Source organism: Humulus lupulus, chromosome 4, assembly GCF_963169125.1.
Source record: "Humulus lupulus chromosome 4, drHumLupu1.1, whole genome shotgun sequence".
In the NCBI taxonomy this organism is placed as follows: Eukaryota; Viridiplantae; Streptophyta; class Magnoliopsida; order Rosales; family Cannabaceae; genus Humulus; species Humulus lupulus.
The window spans coordinates 92857574-92873952 of NC_084796.1; the positions used below are offsets into that span (position 1 = coordinate 92857574).

General features: G+C 33.5%; 1 protein-coding gene and 1 pseudogene across 1 annotated transcript; both read left to right on the forward strand.

Annotated features, from left to right (window-relative positions):
* Positions 1-8335: 8335 nt before the first annotated feature.
* On the forward strand, positions 8336-9116 carry LOC133832374 (callose synthase 5-like). The gene is made up of 3 exons (XM_062262726.1): positions 8336-8578; positions 8755-8877; positions 8967-9116. Exons 1-3 carry the CDS (start codon positions 8435-8437, stop codon positions 9114-9116), a joined length of 417 nt encoding a protein of 138 aa, XP_062118710.1. The 5' UTR covers positions 8336-8434.
* A 211-nt stretch (positions 9117-9327) lies between these two features.
* LOC133830634 (callose synthase 5-like) lies at positions 9328-13129 on the forward strand (annotated as a pseudogene).
* Positions 13130-16379: the final 3250 nt, after the last annotated feature.

A 16379-nucleotide genomic window follows, 5' to 3' on the forward strand; every position in this document is an offset into this window, starting at 1 on the left:
GTTGGTCTTATGGCTAGGGATATGTTTCAAAAATAAAGATTTGGTCATTTCCTCACATGTTCCAATAGAACTAGGTCTCAAAGATTATAACTAGCTTTTGGCTTTGTCCTTCAAGGAGAAGGGGAAGAACTTTATTCGCACAAAATTGACATTTTCAGCTCGGTTATAGAACGTGGATACTTCCTCCTCAAATTCTCTAATATGCACGTATGGGCTTTCATTTTCTATTCCATGAAATGTGGGCAAGAAGTGAATTATGCCAATTTTAAAGTCTAATGCGGGCATATTAGGAGGGAATATAATGCATGAGGGCGTGGAAGTGCAAGTAGGATGGAGGTAGTCATTGAGAGTTCTTAGTTGGATTTTATCATTGTGAGTCATTGCGAATGGATTATTACCAAATAAGGTGTGTGGAGAAGCAGGAATGGTGGAAGGAGTAGTGGATGAATTAGAAGAAGTTTCACTAGAAGTCTTACTAGAAGTTTCGTGATGATTCATCCACTCTCAGAAATGAGAATTAAGTTTATTTTTATGTTTTTATTATTATTATTATTATTTGTTAAACGTGTTCCCAAGTAGATTTGGAGGTTTTGGGGTGATCTCCAATGCCTAACTAGAACTCCCTGAGGTTACTAAGTAAGTATGGAGGATTACAAGTTAAACTTTTTCAACCAAATAACCTTTAAGGAGAGTAAAATTGTTTATTTTGACAAAACAAGCTAGGTTTTCTTATAGTAATAAGTTCAAAAATGTAATGGTGCAAAGATATACGCTCGAAATGTTCCAAGGCCGATTGGGAAGGTTGCCAAGGTACCGCTTTAGACCCACACTTGCCTCCCGAGGTTACCAGGTAAGTGTGGAAGGTAACGCTATCACAAATCTTATTTGACAACCAACCTTTCTAGGCAGAACAATATCGATTTTTACCATTTGTAATAACACACAATTATTCTCAATACTAAGTGTTTTATGATTGAAATTTTATGATCAATTTTATGCTTTTTTTTTCAAGGAAGAACTAAATTTTAAGGAAGACTAAGGCAAAAAGAAAGAAAATTCTAAACTAAGAAACCTAAAGCAACAAAATTATCACAATATATCAACATAAAAATAAAGTAAAGAGAGGAAGCAACCTACTTAACAATATTAATCAAGGAAGATGTAATTTTTTTAAAAAATTTAATGAAGTATAGATAAAATAACAAGCTTAATTTTTTTTACAAATATTTATTAAACTAAGAAAATAAGAAAAAGAAATTAAATTAGGATTAACTAAAAAGAAAATAAATTAGATAACTAAGTTTTTTTTAATATATGTATAAATTTTTTTATGCAACCAAAAAGAAAAAAATATTTTTTTTTTGTTTTTTTACGTTTTTTTTTTCTCTATTTTTTGTTCTACTTATATATATATAACCACTTTTTTTTTAACAATAGTAAAACTAACCAAAGATTAGAAAATGGAAGAAAAAAATACAACACACACAAGAGGAATAACACTATGCTAACACAACATTAATACCAAAAAAAATACAAATAAAGTTACTAACATTTTGGTAAAAATTCCACTAAACTCTTGAAAAACTACCTCCCCAGCAACGGTGTCAAAATTTGATTAACAACCAAAATGCGCATCCACTAAGCGGTGGCGGCAGTGTAGATGGGCAGTCGATTCCACAATGAGGTAACTAAGAACAAAAGTATTAGTAGAAAAATAATCAAAAAAGATTAGTACAAAGTAAGGGAAATGGATTTATGATTTTTGGTTTGAGAATTTGATGGTAAAATAAAGCAAATAGAAATAAGATGTAATCCAAGATTAGGGAATAGAAAGGTATCAAGAATCACCCATATGCATTGTTTAGTTATTTAGAACTTTGATTCATAAAATTTACACAAACAAATAGTTCACATCCCAACTACTTATTTGGATGATTTAACATTAAAGTGCATGCTTGTTTCACAAAAATATATTTGAGCAAGTATGTTCTTACTTGGGAAGCAAAATGTTAATCTTATGAAAAATCTAAGAATGACATTATACCAGTAGACCATAATGCAATAAAAGATTGAACATAAAACTAAGCATCAATATTATTTATACTAACTTTAAACACATAGAAAAAGCATGACTAACTCTATATATAATATTAGCAATAATATGTAAAGATGAAGAAGATAATAGAAGAACATAAATACTCAAATGTATAAACTTTAAAGACCTGTATATTGAATCGAAAATATAAATAACACCACTTTGCATATGAGATCATCCCTAACCTTCCAATAAAGATTAGGTCATTATGCACATCATTCTCACAAAAATTCCAAAAAGAAATATGAGAAGAAAAGTGAAAAAATGTTGCCATAGTTTTTCTACTCCAAAAATTACACACCAAAACTAAGAAAATAAGCTCCTATTTATAGTCTTAGAACAGGTCAAAATACAAATTAACTAAATTTGAGGCTTACAAAATAAAACTAAAATATTAATAATAAAATATGATTTAAAATCAAAATTATTATTATTAGTTTTAGTGTTATGATTATTATTATTAGGTTGTAGACTAATGCATGTAGGTGGCTAGGAAGCTTGGAGTGATGAAAATGGCTCACATAGAGACCAAGGCGCACACAAAAGGGGCTGGCGCATCAGGCGGCTGGCAGGCGAGCTGGCAGGTGGGCTATCAAGTGGGTTGGGTGCGCGCCAGGCACCATGGTTTACAAGGTGGGCACGCAGGTAGGCGGGTCGGGCGCGGCTGCGGATCGGGCTGGGCTGCTGAGGCCATGTGGCGGGCTGCGAGATTGACATGTGGCAGTTGGACCCGCGGGGGAGAGAGAGAAGGCATGGGCTTGGACCAAACGGGCCTAGGCTACTTTATCTCCAAAAATGTCATTTTTTCTTCCTTTCTTCAATTTTATATCTTTCTTTCTTTCTTTTTCCTTGTGCCACAATACAATTTCTCTCTTAAAAAATAACATAAATTAAATCAAAATCAAATATTTTAAATATAAAAATATATTATTTAAAATTCATGAAAATATTAATTTAAAAACTTAATTTATTTTAACATTTAATATCAATAAAATGACATTTTCAATAACTAATCAGTGGTACTTTAACCTAAGGGCCCACTTGTAGCCCTTGAGCCGTTAAAGTGGCCTTCATGGCATTAATCCCTTCCTTTAAGGTGGCGATACTACCCTTCTGAGCTTGTATCTCTTGTTTGTGGGAGGCTACTTGACCCTTAAAGCCCACAACTTCTTGTTCCTCCGCCTGGTACAGCTGTGAGTAGTCACTCTCATAGTAGTCATCTCCGTCTTTTTTCGTCCTAGCCATCATTGTCAGCCACCTCCGGATCGGCTGGTGAAGGTGGTCGACTGGGTTCTCCTCCCACTAAGGTGGCGGTGGGAATTTCTTCAATAACGTTTCTTCTGGTTTTTACCATTGCTGGAACTCAAAGCTTTCCCCAAGCTCTCAATGAAAGAACCAAAATGTTGACTAGCTATTTCACTAACAAACAATTATAAAAAGCTATAAGAAAATAAAGGTTGAGACGATGAGTTTTACATGGTTCAAGTTATAAATAAACTATAATCCACGAGCCACTTGTATTAGGATGAGAAATCTTAGAGGTATTAATCTTTCATGGAGGCTTCAATCAGATTTTTAGCAATGCTCTAAATACAAAAAGTTTGGCATCATTTACAATGTGTGCCCTAGCCCTATTTATAGATGATTGAGGGCAATTAACTTCACTAATGGGAATTTATTACAATCAGTCTCCCTTAATGGGGACTTAAATACATAGTAAATGGTAAAGTCCAATAGTTAATGTGCTGGTGGGCCCTTGCATACCTCAGTGGACCCAATACGAGGTACCAGCACACTACTTTATGGGGCTACGCTCTTCTAACAGTGTCAGTCAAGTAGCTGCACGATTTCCCATGTCAGACGACATCGTGAGACATCCTGTTTGTCGCTTGTACAACATCGATACCACGATTTGTGCAACAATGGGTGTCAGATGGTTGCTTGTGGTCCAAGGTCACTGTTCTTGACACCTGGCAAGTTTCGTCCACACCTGGAGAATGGATCTCACAGACTTGAAGGACTTGAGGGTATGAAACAATCATGTACCAAGACTTGGAACAGCATCCTAGAATATGGTCCTATAGAGGTAGCATTCCCACGAGGACACAGTCCTCCGGCAGTGGTGAACTATGATTCAAGGCTAGGCTTTCCTCATGAGGATCTCGAAACAAGCTCCAGGACTTAATCAACTCTTGTGAAGACACAATTACTCCTCAATGTGTGCCATGTGTCACATTACGAAAACACGTACAACAGAATCCATGCTTTCCTAACAGATCGTATATTGATTCCCTTAAGGGTTAATCACTACTAGAAAACTATACTTAGGCAACACACGAGAGACAACAGTTTTCATAGAACAGTCGTCTCGTGTCAAAAATAGACATGACACAACATTATCTGTTGAACTGTTGTGTCATGCAAATTAAACCTTGCATGAGACAATAGTTTTAGTGAGACTGTCATAACATGTCTACTTTTAACATGAGACAACATTTCTACGAAAACTATCGTCTCATCCAAATACAATTTTTTTTAATCAAGGATTCATAAATTTGTATTTTGTTAATATAATTTAATATATTAAATAAATATATTCATAAAAAATGTTAAATTAATAATTTGAAACATAGAATAGCTATTAGTTATATAAATAAATTATTCAAATAATTTTCTATTTTTTAATAATTTATAATATTAATTGCAAATTCAATTGGTTATTATATTTTTATGTCCAATTTGTCATAAGGTAGGTCACCAAAACGTATATATAGTATTTAGGAATTGTTAGTGATAATAGTATAAGTAAAATTATTTTTTATTTTAATTGAAAATTTATATAAATTAAAATATTTGAAATATTTATCATCACAAAAACAAATTATTTTTAGTCACAATACATTTTGCGACTAAAAAATATAAACATTGTAACTAAAAAAACTTCATCAACATTATGTTATTACTAAAAAAATCTATGACGAAAAGTATTAGTAACACAAAATGTAATTTATTGTGATTAAAAATATATTTAGTCATAATAAATTCTATCATTATATTATAAGTTTTAAGAGAATTTTTAGAGTTGTGATATGTAAAATTATTTTTTATAATAGGAGTGCAAAATTGTAACATCCCACAAATTCTACATTAAGAATTTTACGGAAAAAAATAATATTTTATTGAAAAAATAATTTAATTGGGAAAGTTATGAAAATTAAATCACTTTTGATTTAATTATATATTGGGATGATAAATAGATTTTTATGTCCCAAGTTGTGCATTATTTTTTGGAATAATTAATAAATGATATTAAAATTTAAAAATAAAAAAAAATTAGAATTTAAAGAGTTTTATTTTTTTTAATTCATATTATTTATTGAGAAATAAATAATAAGAACTCTTTTTAATTTTTTTTAAATAGAATTTATTATGATTTGAATATTTTACATTTTAAATTGTGAGATTTAAAATAAAAAAAATGATTGCTCAATTATTATATCATTTATGATATAAAATGTTTTAATTTCAATAAAAATATTATTTTATTAACTAATTGTGATAAATTGGTTTAAAATGTCATCTAATTATTTTTTGGGATTTAAAAATGATTTAGATAAATATTTTTTGTGGCAGATTTAGATAAATATTTGTTTAACTTAAAAAAAACACTCTAGTAATTAAGTGCTAAATTAACAAAATAGAGTAACTAATAAAATAATTGATAAATAAATGAATTAATATATTAAATATCAGATTTTATTTAATTGAATAAGAAAAAGGAGTTAAAAATTATAATACTAGAATCCTAAAATTGTATTAGCCCTTTCTCTCTCCTCTTCTTCCCAGCCCGATACCACCACTCTTTCTTTTCTTCTCTCTCATCTCAGTCGGCCAGACCAAATGAGCCATCTCCAGCAACCACCCAATGACACGCACCCCACCACAAGCTTCCTTGGCCCCCAAAACCCCCAACCCGTGAAGCTTGCCTCCCCACTCGTCGGCATCCGTCGCAACTGGCCCCCCAAAGTTCTATCGCCGATGTGAGTTTGGAGGATTTTTCTGGCCTCCACCGTCTTCGAAACAAGAATTCAAGGGAATGGCTGGGTTTGTGAGCTCAAGATAAGCAAAACCCCTATGGAAATTGGACTGAAATGTCGCTGGAGGTGCTCACCAATGTCAAGAACGACTTTCTTCTTCTTCTTGTAAGTTCTTTCTTTTGTTTCCTTTTCTTCTTTAGTATATATTACTGTCACTAAATCTTGTGGAGCCAGAATTGCATTTATTAACTCTTTTTAAAGCTACAAATCTAGGACCCTATTTATTTTGATATATATATATATATTCAGCTTGAGAAAGAATGTGAGATATTTGGTTTTGGCTTATTATTTTAGACAAATTTATGCTTACTAGCCATTTGGGTATTCTCTTCTTTCTCTGCGTAGTAGCTCTATTTTTTTTTCTCATTCTCTATCTATATTTCTATATGTATACATTTTGAATCCTTCTCAATAATTTGTGAAATAAGGGATATCTGAATGACTTCACCTGTGTTGGCCTCTTCGCTCCTAATAGCTTCTTCTTCAAAACCAGGGCACTTCTGAGAGAATTGCCTCCTTTTATGAGCTTTGATGTGTATATTATTTGGTGTAAAGTATATATAGAAGCATTGGCTTATTCTTAGAGGGCATATCTATTTTTTATATTCATTGATTTCAGATCTATTCCATGGATATACATACACGGTATGCTCTCTCGTCAACCCTTATTGGTGGTGTAATGGGTGCACATGCTCAATTATGGGAGGTATATTTGCTATATTTAATCTTCTATGCTCTTCTCCTTTTGTAGCATTCCCTTTCATAATGTGTTTGAGTAGTTATCTTGATGCTCATAATATTCTTTTTCTGTGTTTTGTCTGTTGCACATAAATTGTTTGTTAAAATGCCTTAGTGAAATGGATTGTAGTGTGCAATCTTATATTTTCATATACTGATGACTTGTATAGCTATAACCAGGTTAATAGAAACAAAATGATACTAGTTTTACATGTACAATTGATTTTTTCATTATCATTGTACTAATTTTTTTTATCTTGTAGTCATTCTTTCATGTATGTGATATGGGATTTGATCTAGTTAGCGCTGCACATTTAATATTAATGAAGCATTTATATTGAAAAGGGAATTTAAATACATGTGCTCCTATTTTGTTTTCTTCTCAATATTGAAGTGTTATTTTAGAACTTTACATTTTTAGGCAGAGACATCAAAACTTAGTTCTATATTTTTATTTGGAAGGAATTGAAATTTGGTAACTGCAGATAAAATTGGCTTGTGGAAGAAGAAAGAATCATATTAAAAATATCTCTACTTTAGTCATGTATCTTTTCAAGATTAAGCAAACCAGATAACAACTTTGCTCAAGTAGTTGTTTGAATCAAAGCTGAGCTACCACTTATTTACTTTGTTGAATTATGACTTGTCAAGTTTATATTAATTACTATTATGGAGGAAAAGAAAATATACATTTCAGTTGCATTTTTGTGTTGTATATTTGTTGAAACTAGGCATTGATTGACATTTGTTAGCAAATGCATACGACAAATTCATGCCCATCAAGAACATTCTAACTTATGATTACTTGTTACATATAAATATACTTGTCTAGCTTGACTAGTCTTGAAGCTCAACTCGTTGGTGTCTCTTATTACTTGTATAAATTCTTGATTGTAACTAAGACTTTTGTTTGCATTATTGAAGACATCATATGCTTCATATTCTGCAAGACTATAACTAATATTGAAATTGAAATAATGCATTTTCATTATTTACCAGCATATGCATAATATTCCTCTAGTAATTATTTTTGAAATCATGACAAGGTGGATCATCAAGCAAGAATTAAAATGTTTTTTTCCCTAGTCATACATCATGTACCTTACTTTTTCTGATCAGACTTCTATAGATGTCTAAATAAGTGACTAACTCAGTAGGTCTCAACTCAAGTATAATTTGGCTCATGTATATCTCATGCCTTTTTTAACACCTCTTGTAAATATCTGTAGTACCTTTGCGCAAACTCTTAAATCGTGATTTTTGAGTATTCACAGAGTTGAATATGAATGGCATGAGTTCTTCCCCAAGGGTATTATTTGTCGCTTCTTCTTGTGACATGAGCATTCACTTAATTAACTTATTTTCTATGCTAATACTCTCTTTCCAATGCAGCTCAAAACAACTATGGAGCGGTCGTGTCACTTTGGGCATCAGTTATCATGGTCCTTTTACTACATCTTTCCTTAAGTTTGACATAATGGTTCATTAATGTGCTCTTGTATAAATGAAACTTCTTGCTGGCATTGATGAGACACCTCATACTGTCCCCCATCATATGCAGGTTTATTTTATGGATACACAAATTTGGTATTCAGTTTATTCAACTTTATATGGTGGTGTCATTGGAGCCTTTGATCGTCTAGGAGAGGTAATCGATTTGATTATTATTTTTTCGCACATCAATTTAATTTAATGCAAGTTTTATGTTATGTTTCCTGTTCACTTCTTGGGATAGCCTGGTAATGAATGAAATCAATACTTTCTTATCTACTCATTCTTATAGTAACAGTTGTCACTGATTAAAGCATGCCCACTTTCTTACAGATACGAACATTGGGGATGCTTAGATCAAGGTTCCAGTCCTTACCTGGTGCATTCAACACATATCTGGTGCCTTCAGATAGGTCGCAGAAAAGAGGATTTTCTTTTGCCAAGCGTTTTGCTGAGGTTGCTTTTAAAAAAAATTGTACTATTTCATGGCATTAGCAATGGTATAGATTCCTTCAATATATCTTTGTTTGCACTTCACCCTGCAGATTACAGCAAGCAGGAGAAGCGAAGCTGCAAAATTTGCACAATTGTGGAATGAAGTTATATGTAGCTTCCGAGAGGAAGATCTCATTAGTGATAGGAAAGGCCTAAAATTCAGTCATTTTTTAACTAACTTGTGTTCATCATTTTATTAAAGATATACTTGGTTCCTTTACTTCAGGGAAATGGATTTGTTGCTAGTTCCTTATTCATCAGATCCAGGGCTGAAGATTATTCAGTGGCCACCTTTATTTGCTTGCTAGCAAGGTAAGTATAAACATTTTGAGATCTTACATATGTTACCGCGGCCTTATTTGACCTTTTCTTTTTACCTCTGCAGATACCAATAGCATTGGACATGGCAGCTTAATTTAAATCCAGGGACTCTGATCTCTGGAAGCGTATATGTGCTGATGAATACATGAAATGTGCAGTGATTGACTGTTATGAATTTTTCAAGCATGTCTTGAGCATTCTTGTGGTTGGAGATAATGAAAAAAGGTTATATTGGTAGCAATTGGTTTCTCTACAAGTAGAATATATAATTCTGTTTGTTTCAGTTTCTAGAAATCGAAGAGTCAGAATAAAACTAATGTCTAGTTTTGTAGTCTATAATGTAAATGAGTTACAGTTCTTACGATTTCTGAAACTTCTTTGTCACACTTAAAATTTTCTCTTACATATCAAGATTTCAAAACAAAATTTAAAAACTGGAAAAGGTACTGGGTAATTACATTGTTTTTAAAATTTTTTTTTTAATTTTTCCATTACTCTTATAGCTGGGAACACTTGATTTTGATCTTTGCATTTTTGGCTATACTGTTTCTAGTTTTTCATGTATGAGCTAAATTTCAACGATTTTTCTTTTTTTTTTACTTTTAACACCACAGATTGATTTCATTTACGCCAAGTCATTTATGCTTGAACCAAATAACATGTACCATAATGTAACCTGTAGAAATTACAAAAAAGTGTTTTATATATTATTGAGCGTGGATATCAATAATTATTATAGTCTCATCCTATATAAAATGTTGCTATACATTCTAATATGATTTTATGGTTTGCAGGATAATTAGCATCATTATTAAAGAAGTTGAAAGTAGCATCTCAAAAAATCTGCTTCTTGCAAACTTCATAATGGGTCCTTTACCTACTCTTTGCAAGAAATTTGTGGAGCTTGTAGAGATCTTGGTAAATTATTAGAAGAGAGCATATATGTAATTATATACACAGTACATGCTTAGCTTGAAAATTCAATAAACTTTATTATTACAACTTCTTTGTTGAAGAAAGACGCTGAACCATCCAATAAAGATACAGTGGTGTTGTTGCTGCAAGATATGTTGGAAGTTGTCACCCGTGACATGATGGTGAATGAGCTCAGGTAGGTTTAACATTATGCCATTCTATCTGAAGCAATTGTTGTGAGTTTTAAAAGTTGAATTGTAATTCATGAACTTTTTTCATGTTATACCTTTCAGGGAATTGCTTGAAGTTGGTCATAGCAGCAAGGATACTGGGAGACAACTTTTTGCAGGTACTGATACAAGACCTGCCATAGCATTCCCCCCAGTTGTCACAGCTCAGTGGGAAGAACAGGTATAAAAATTTAGACTCAGATGCATTTTAACTGCAATCTGTTGTAACTATTTAACTGAAACATGCTTATTGCTTGCCATCATTCTAGATAAGACGCCTATACCTCTTGTTGACAGTGAAGGAATCTACTACTGATGTACCAACTAACCTCGAAGCATGTAGAAGAATCTCATTTTTCACAAATTCACTGTTCATGGATATGCCACGTGCCCCCAAAGTCCGGAAAATGCTTTCTTTCAGGTTCGATAAAAGTTCTTAACTCATAAACATGGAACATATTAATTCCATATGCCTGAACCTTCTTGAAACTAGTCAGGGTACTTGTAATTAGAATAGCAAGGTCTTTTAAGGCCTCATCATATGATCTACCAGTACCTTTCAAAACCCAGAAAGTGGCCTGTAGCTTCTACTGGCATTATTTTATTTTTTATTTTTAACGTTGAATATTTAAAAGCATTTATTATTTCACTTACTTTTTCCTGGGGGTTATATTCATGGAACAAATTGGCTAGGAGTTTAGTGTATGTTTCTATCCTTGTATGTGCAGGATATATTTTATCTGCAATATATTATATTCTTGCAGCCAGCATAGCTTAGGCTCATAAAATGAAATATTGACTGCATGATTTGTATCTTAATTTCCTGCTACTGGTAGTGTCATGACTCCATACTACAGTGAGGAGACAGTTTACTCTAAAACTGACCTTGAGTTAGAAAATGAAGATGGTGTATCAATCTTATATTACTTGCAGAAAATTTTCCCAGGTGTGTGATTCTGTCTTTTAACTTTGTTTCAAAGTAAATTTTCTATTTAATTTAATGACCACATTCTGAATTCGGTATTTAATCATTTTGCAACTTGCAGATGAGTGGAATAACTTCATGGAGCGAATTAATTGTAAAAAAGATAGCGAGATATGGGAAACTGAGGAAAACATTTTACAGCTTCGCCACTGGGTCTCCCTAAGAGGACAAACTCTCTGCAGAACAAGTATTGGATGCATTCCTTTCTCATGTTTCATAGTATTAATCAGCTTGTTGTACTGACTATTTTTTGTGTTTCAGTTCGAGGAATGATGTACTACAGATGAGCTTTGAAGCTTCAGGCTTTCCTTGACATGGCCAATGAAAGTGGTAAGAGTATTTTCACCCAAATCTTTAACCAAGAGACTTCTAAAGATCTTGTTGCAAATTCTAGTGCCTTCATATATTAAGGCCTTTTTGGGATTGTAGCTTTTACAGAAATCATCAACTATTCTGTCTTCTGAAAACAAGATCTCAGTTGCTTCATAAAATTTATAGTGTATCTTTCTGTGTTGTAGTCAATTTTATTTCACTTGAAAAAACAGGATTGTACTAAAAAATCATGCAAAAGTTATTAAAGCTTTAGAAGTTTAGAATCAATCTAACAAACTCTTACTTCCTAGTCCTCTTTTTTTGGGTTTTAGGAATCAATGTCTATCAAGCTCTTAGTTCTTAGTACACTTTAATTGTGCATGTTTATTATATGCCAGTGGTGTTTGCCTATGAACACAATCAATGTTTTTCCTGATCTCTGTCCATATGAGGTAGTGTAAGTAGTTATATTTTCTTTATGTTTGTAATTTCTTGCTGTGAACAGAGATACTTGGAGGCTACAAATCCATAACAGTTCCATCAGAGGAAGATAAAAAAAGCCAAAGATCTCTTTATGCACAATTAGAAGCAGTTGCTGACATGAAATTCACATATATCGCTACCTGTCAAAACTATGGCAACCAGAAGCGAAGTGGAGATCGTCATGCAACAGACATCCTGAACTTGATGGTCAAGTATGTTCTCCGTTTGTTAATTAATGTTACATGTCATTTCTTCATTTCATTCAAGAATTTAATTTTTTTTCCTTTGTACAGTAATCCTTCTCTTAGGGTGGCATATATTGATGAAGTTGAAGAGAATGAAGGAGGAAAAGTACATAAAGTTTATTATTCAGTTTTGGTGAAAGCTGTTGATAATCTTGATCAGGTAAATATTGAAAACAATAATTGTGCTTCTATGCCTTATGATATACAACTGATTGTTTTGGTACCGGTTTAAAGGAAATATATCGGATAAAATTACCGGGTTCAGCCAAGATAGGAGAAGGAAAGCCAGAAAACCAAAACCATGTTATAATTTTCACTAGAGGAGAAGCTCTCCAGACGATTGACATGAATCAGGTAACCATTAGAATTTGAAGTTATCTTATGTTGTCTTTTGAATTAAGGCCAAGTTTGAGGCTGAAAGCTTCCAAATTTCTGTAGGACAATTACTTGGAAGAAGCTTTAAAAATGCGTAACCTTTTGGAAGAATTCAATGGGCAGCCAGGCTTCTTGAGCGGATGAGTCATAGCTAGAGTAACTTTTGAAATCATAATTAAAAAATATACTAATTGTAGTTTTTAGTTATCCCTTACATAGTTATTACAAGTGTATATTTTGTTCTTGTAATTTTTAAATTTGGAACATACTGAGTTCTATTGATTATTTTGTTTGCCTATTGATTCTGTCTGAACCATGTTGTAATTACACAAGAAATTATGAATGAATATAGTAGTTGAAAATAAAGAAATGAAAAAATTCCCATATTCTACATGGGACGTCGGTCTCCACAAAATTGTTGTCTTATGTATTACAGGGGACGATGCTTGCACATAAATTGTCATCTCATGTACTGCAGAAAGATGACGCTTGAGTAGGAACTGTCGTCTCATTTACTGCAGTGGATGATGCTTGCACAGAAACTGTTGTCTCATGTACCACAAGAGACAACGTTTGTATAGGAACTATCGTCTCATGTACGGTAGGAGATGATGCTTTTATTTAAACCGTCGTTTCATGCATTACATGGCATGACATTGCATGGGACGACGGCACTAGAACCGACGTATGAGAGTCCATACGACGGTTTAAAACCATCGTCCCATGTCAATTTTGTAGTAGTGAATTCTAGGACTGAATAATTATTGAGCTCAAATCTATAATTTGATTATTAAGTGGTGAATTCATAGTACTTAAGGAACAAGAGGTAATTAGAATTGTAAAAGGATAATTCTTGACCAGCTTTAATTAGAGAACCAATAAATGGAGGACAAAACTACATATTTTGATTATATCAATGGACTATAAGAAAATACTCTGTAAATATAATTCTATAATTACTAAGAGTGCAATTCCATATTTATAGTGGAGTAATAATGGAATTAATAAATAAGCTTATTTAATTAAAGAGTTTAATTAATAGTCTAGTTTATTGGAACTTAGTATTATAGGTCCATGGTCCCCGAGTCGCCTCTGTCCTACACTGTCAAGGGTAAAGATATCACAAACAAGATTATTGGAGAAAATGACTAAATTGCAAAGGAATTAATTTTTTAAGGCTAAGTGATAATTATGTGCAGCTAATTGATTATGAATTAATTAATTATTTGACCAATTAGTTTTTATTTGAAAAACTTTATACTAGTATAAATTAATATTAATAAGAGTTTGGATTAACATTAAAAAGAGTTACATATTATCTTAGTATAAGATAATTATTCAAACTAATAAAATTTTGAATTAACTGATATTTATTTTTGAAATAATATTAAGATTATTTTTGGGAATAAATATATTGTCTTAAATTTAATTAATTAAACAAACAAATGAGAAAATTTAGGGATACACAATAGTTGCGCCACATAGTGTCATGTGTGCCTAGAATTTATATTTTGAATTTCAAATATTATGTGTATATTTAATTCTTGTTTTAATTTGATTAAAATAAATAATTAAAAAATATAACATATTAGTTTGAATTAATTACATTAAAAGAAAATAAAATTATTTATTATCTTTTGTTTACCCAAAAAATATTTGCTTGCTGACGTGGCACGTTCGGGGTGCACGTGGATAGCACGTGACTGTTTAGTGATGACAGTCTGGTCGACAAACGACCATGATAACAACTTGCTCGATGTATTCAAGAAAGATGTTGAACAGTATGACAGAAGATATGCTGACATATGCGACCAGGTCTGAGATATGCTAACATATGAGACCATGATATCGAAGCCAGAGTTCAAATACAATTATAAGTCCCTCTTTATGTGTAACTATTATGATTTATGTTATTATTCAAATATGCTTGTAACAAAGTTTAAACACGGCCCATCAGCCCATATGTACATCATTGAGCCTATAAATAGGACTCATGGGATTCATTTAAACACACCCAATAATTTGTATTTTGATAGAACAAGTGTTTTTATACACGACTTTTGTATTTCACTTGGGAGCTTGTGAAACACAGTGAACCCTAGTTTGTTAATTGCAGGTTTCAGAGTTTATATCAATGAAAACAATAAGTGGACATAGGTTATTACCAATCTTTGGGGCCAAACCACTATAAATCTTTTTGTCGTTTAGTTCTTGCATTTAGCTTATAAATTCTTATCGTTTTAGTGACTCTGTGTCGTTGGTTAAATCATCAGTCAACATTTTGGTGCTTTTATTAAGAGCTGGACTCAAGAATAGGATAAACAATGGCAAAAACCTCTAGGAAAATGGGTCAGACAGGGTAGACATATGAAAGTATGCCAAATCTACCTCCTCCATAAGATGCAGTGGCGGACGAGCCACAGGTGGAACTGGAAGTAGAGGAGATGGATGTTGAAACCTTGCGAATGAATTTAATCGTATTGCAAGAGGAATTAGCTACTATGAAAGCTAATCAAGAGAATGTGGCTGAAACGATGGTGCTACAGCAAGTGGAGATTGACCGGCAGCACCGAGAACTGAATGAGCGGCAGGCTGACATGGATCACCGGCAGAGAGATGCCACAACAACTTTAGAAGCAACTATTCAGTTGACTAGTGGAGGACAACCTGCACCAACCTCTCAACCAGAACAGCCACCAAGCTCTCACCCTCACCAAAATCTGTAGGCAGAGCATCCCTAGTATCATCACAATCCACCACACCCAAGGAGTCCTCAAAGACCAGAGCAACCTCCTGCTGCTCAGCATGAAAGACCAACCCAAAACCTGACAGAAACAACGAGCAGCAACCACCTTCTCGATTTGGTCGAGATAATGTTCAGCAGCACATGCAGAATAGGGCCGAGCAGTATTCTAGAAGCCCTAGACGCCAGACAGCTGGGGAACAGAACCTTCCTCGCAAGGGACAACGTCCCTAGAGAAGAAGAAGAAGGCAAGTGGACTCAGGCTCTACGGTCCGGGATCCCCCATGACATAGTAATGTCAGAGGACCTAACGACCAATGCAGGCCCCCACCTGTTTATCATGACGAACTAGGTGGAAGAGAGGGGAACAGTGCGTAAAGCAGGTCGCACACTCACAGGTCACATTTCAGAGATGGCCATGATTATAATGAGGCGGACTCTGGCAGGAGGAACAATGGTCGGCATCAGGAGGAAAGAGGCGGACAGCAAAATCCTTCACCAATGGAGAAGCGACCGACGAGCCAAAATTTTGGGGGACAGCCTAAACAACCCAATGTCTTTGATCGACTTGGTGCAAGTGAACATAGATGTAAGGATGAAGATTTAAGGGATGTGCTCAATAACCTAAGGGAAAGACATGACAGGTACTTCCCCCCGGCCCCAGCCACTACAGCAGTACTAGATGTTGTGCAGGCTCAGATAGATGCCTTAAATTAGGTCATACAGCAGCTAATTGGGAATAAAATGTCCCACATAGAGTTTGATCGAAGGAAGGGCACCCCATTCATTTATAGAATTGTTGTGGCAGAAGTTCAGAGCAAATTCAAAATGTCAGTTCTACCCAAATTTACGGG

Bases quoted from the DNA above. Each gene is read 5' to 3' on its own strand.
- LOC133832374 (XM_062262726.1), top strand. From the start codon at position 8,435: ATGAAACTTCTTGCTGGCATTGATGAGACACCTCATACTGTCCCCCAT. The intron at 8,579-8,754 runs GTAATCGATTTG...ACTTTCTTACAG, and splicing joins CCTTTGATCGTCTAGGAGAG to ATACGAACATTGGGGATGCT. The intron at 8,878-8,966 runs GTTGCTTTTAAA...TTCACCCTGCAG, and splicing joins TTGCCAAGCGTTTTGCTGAG to ATTACAGCAAGCAGGAGAAG.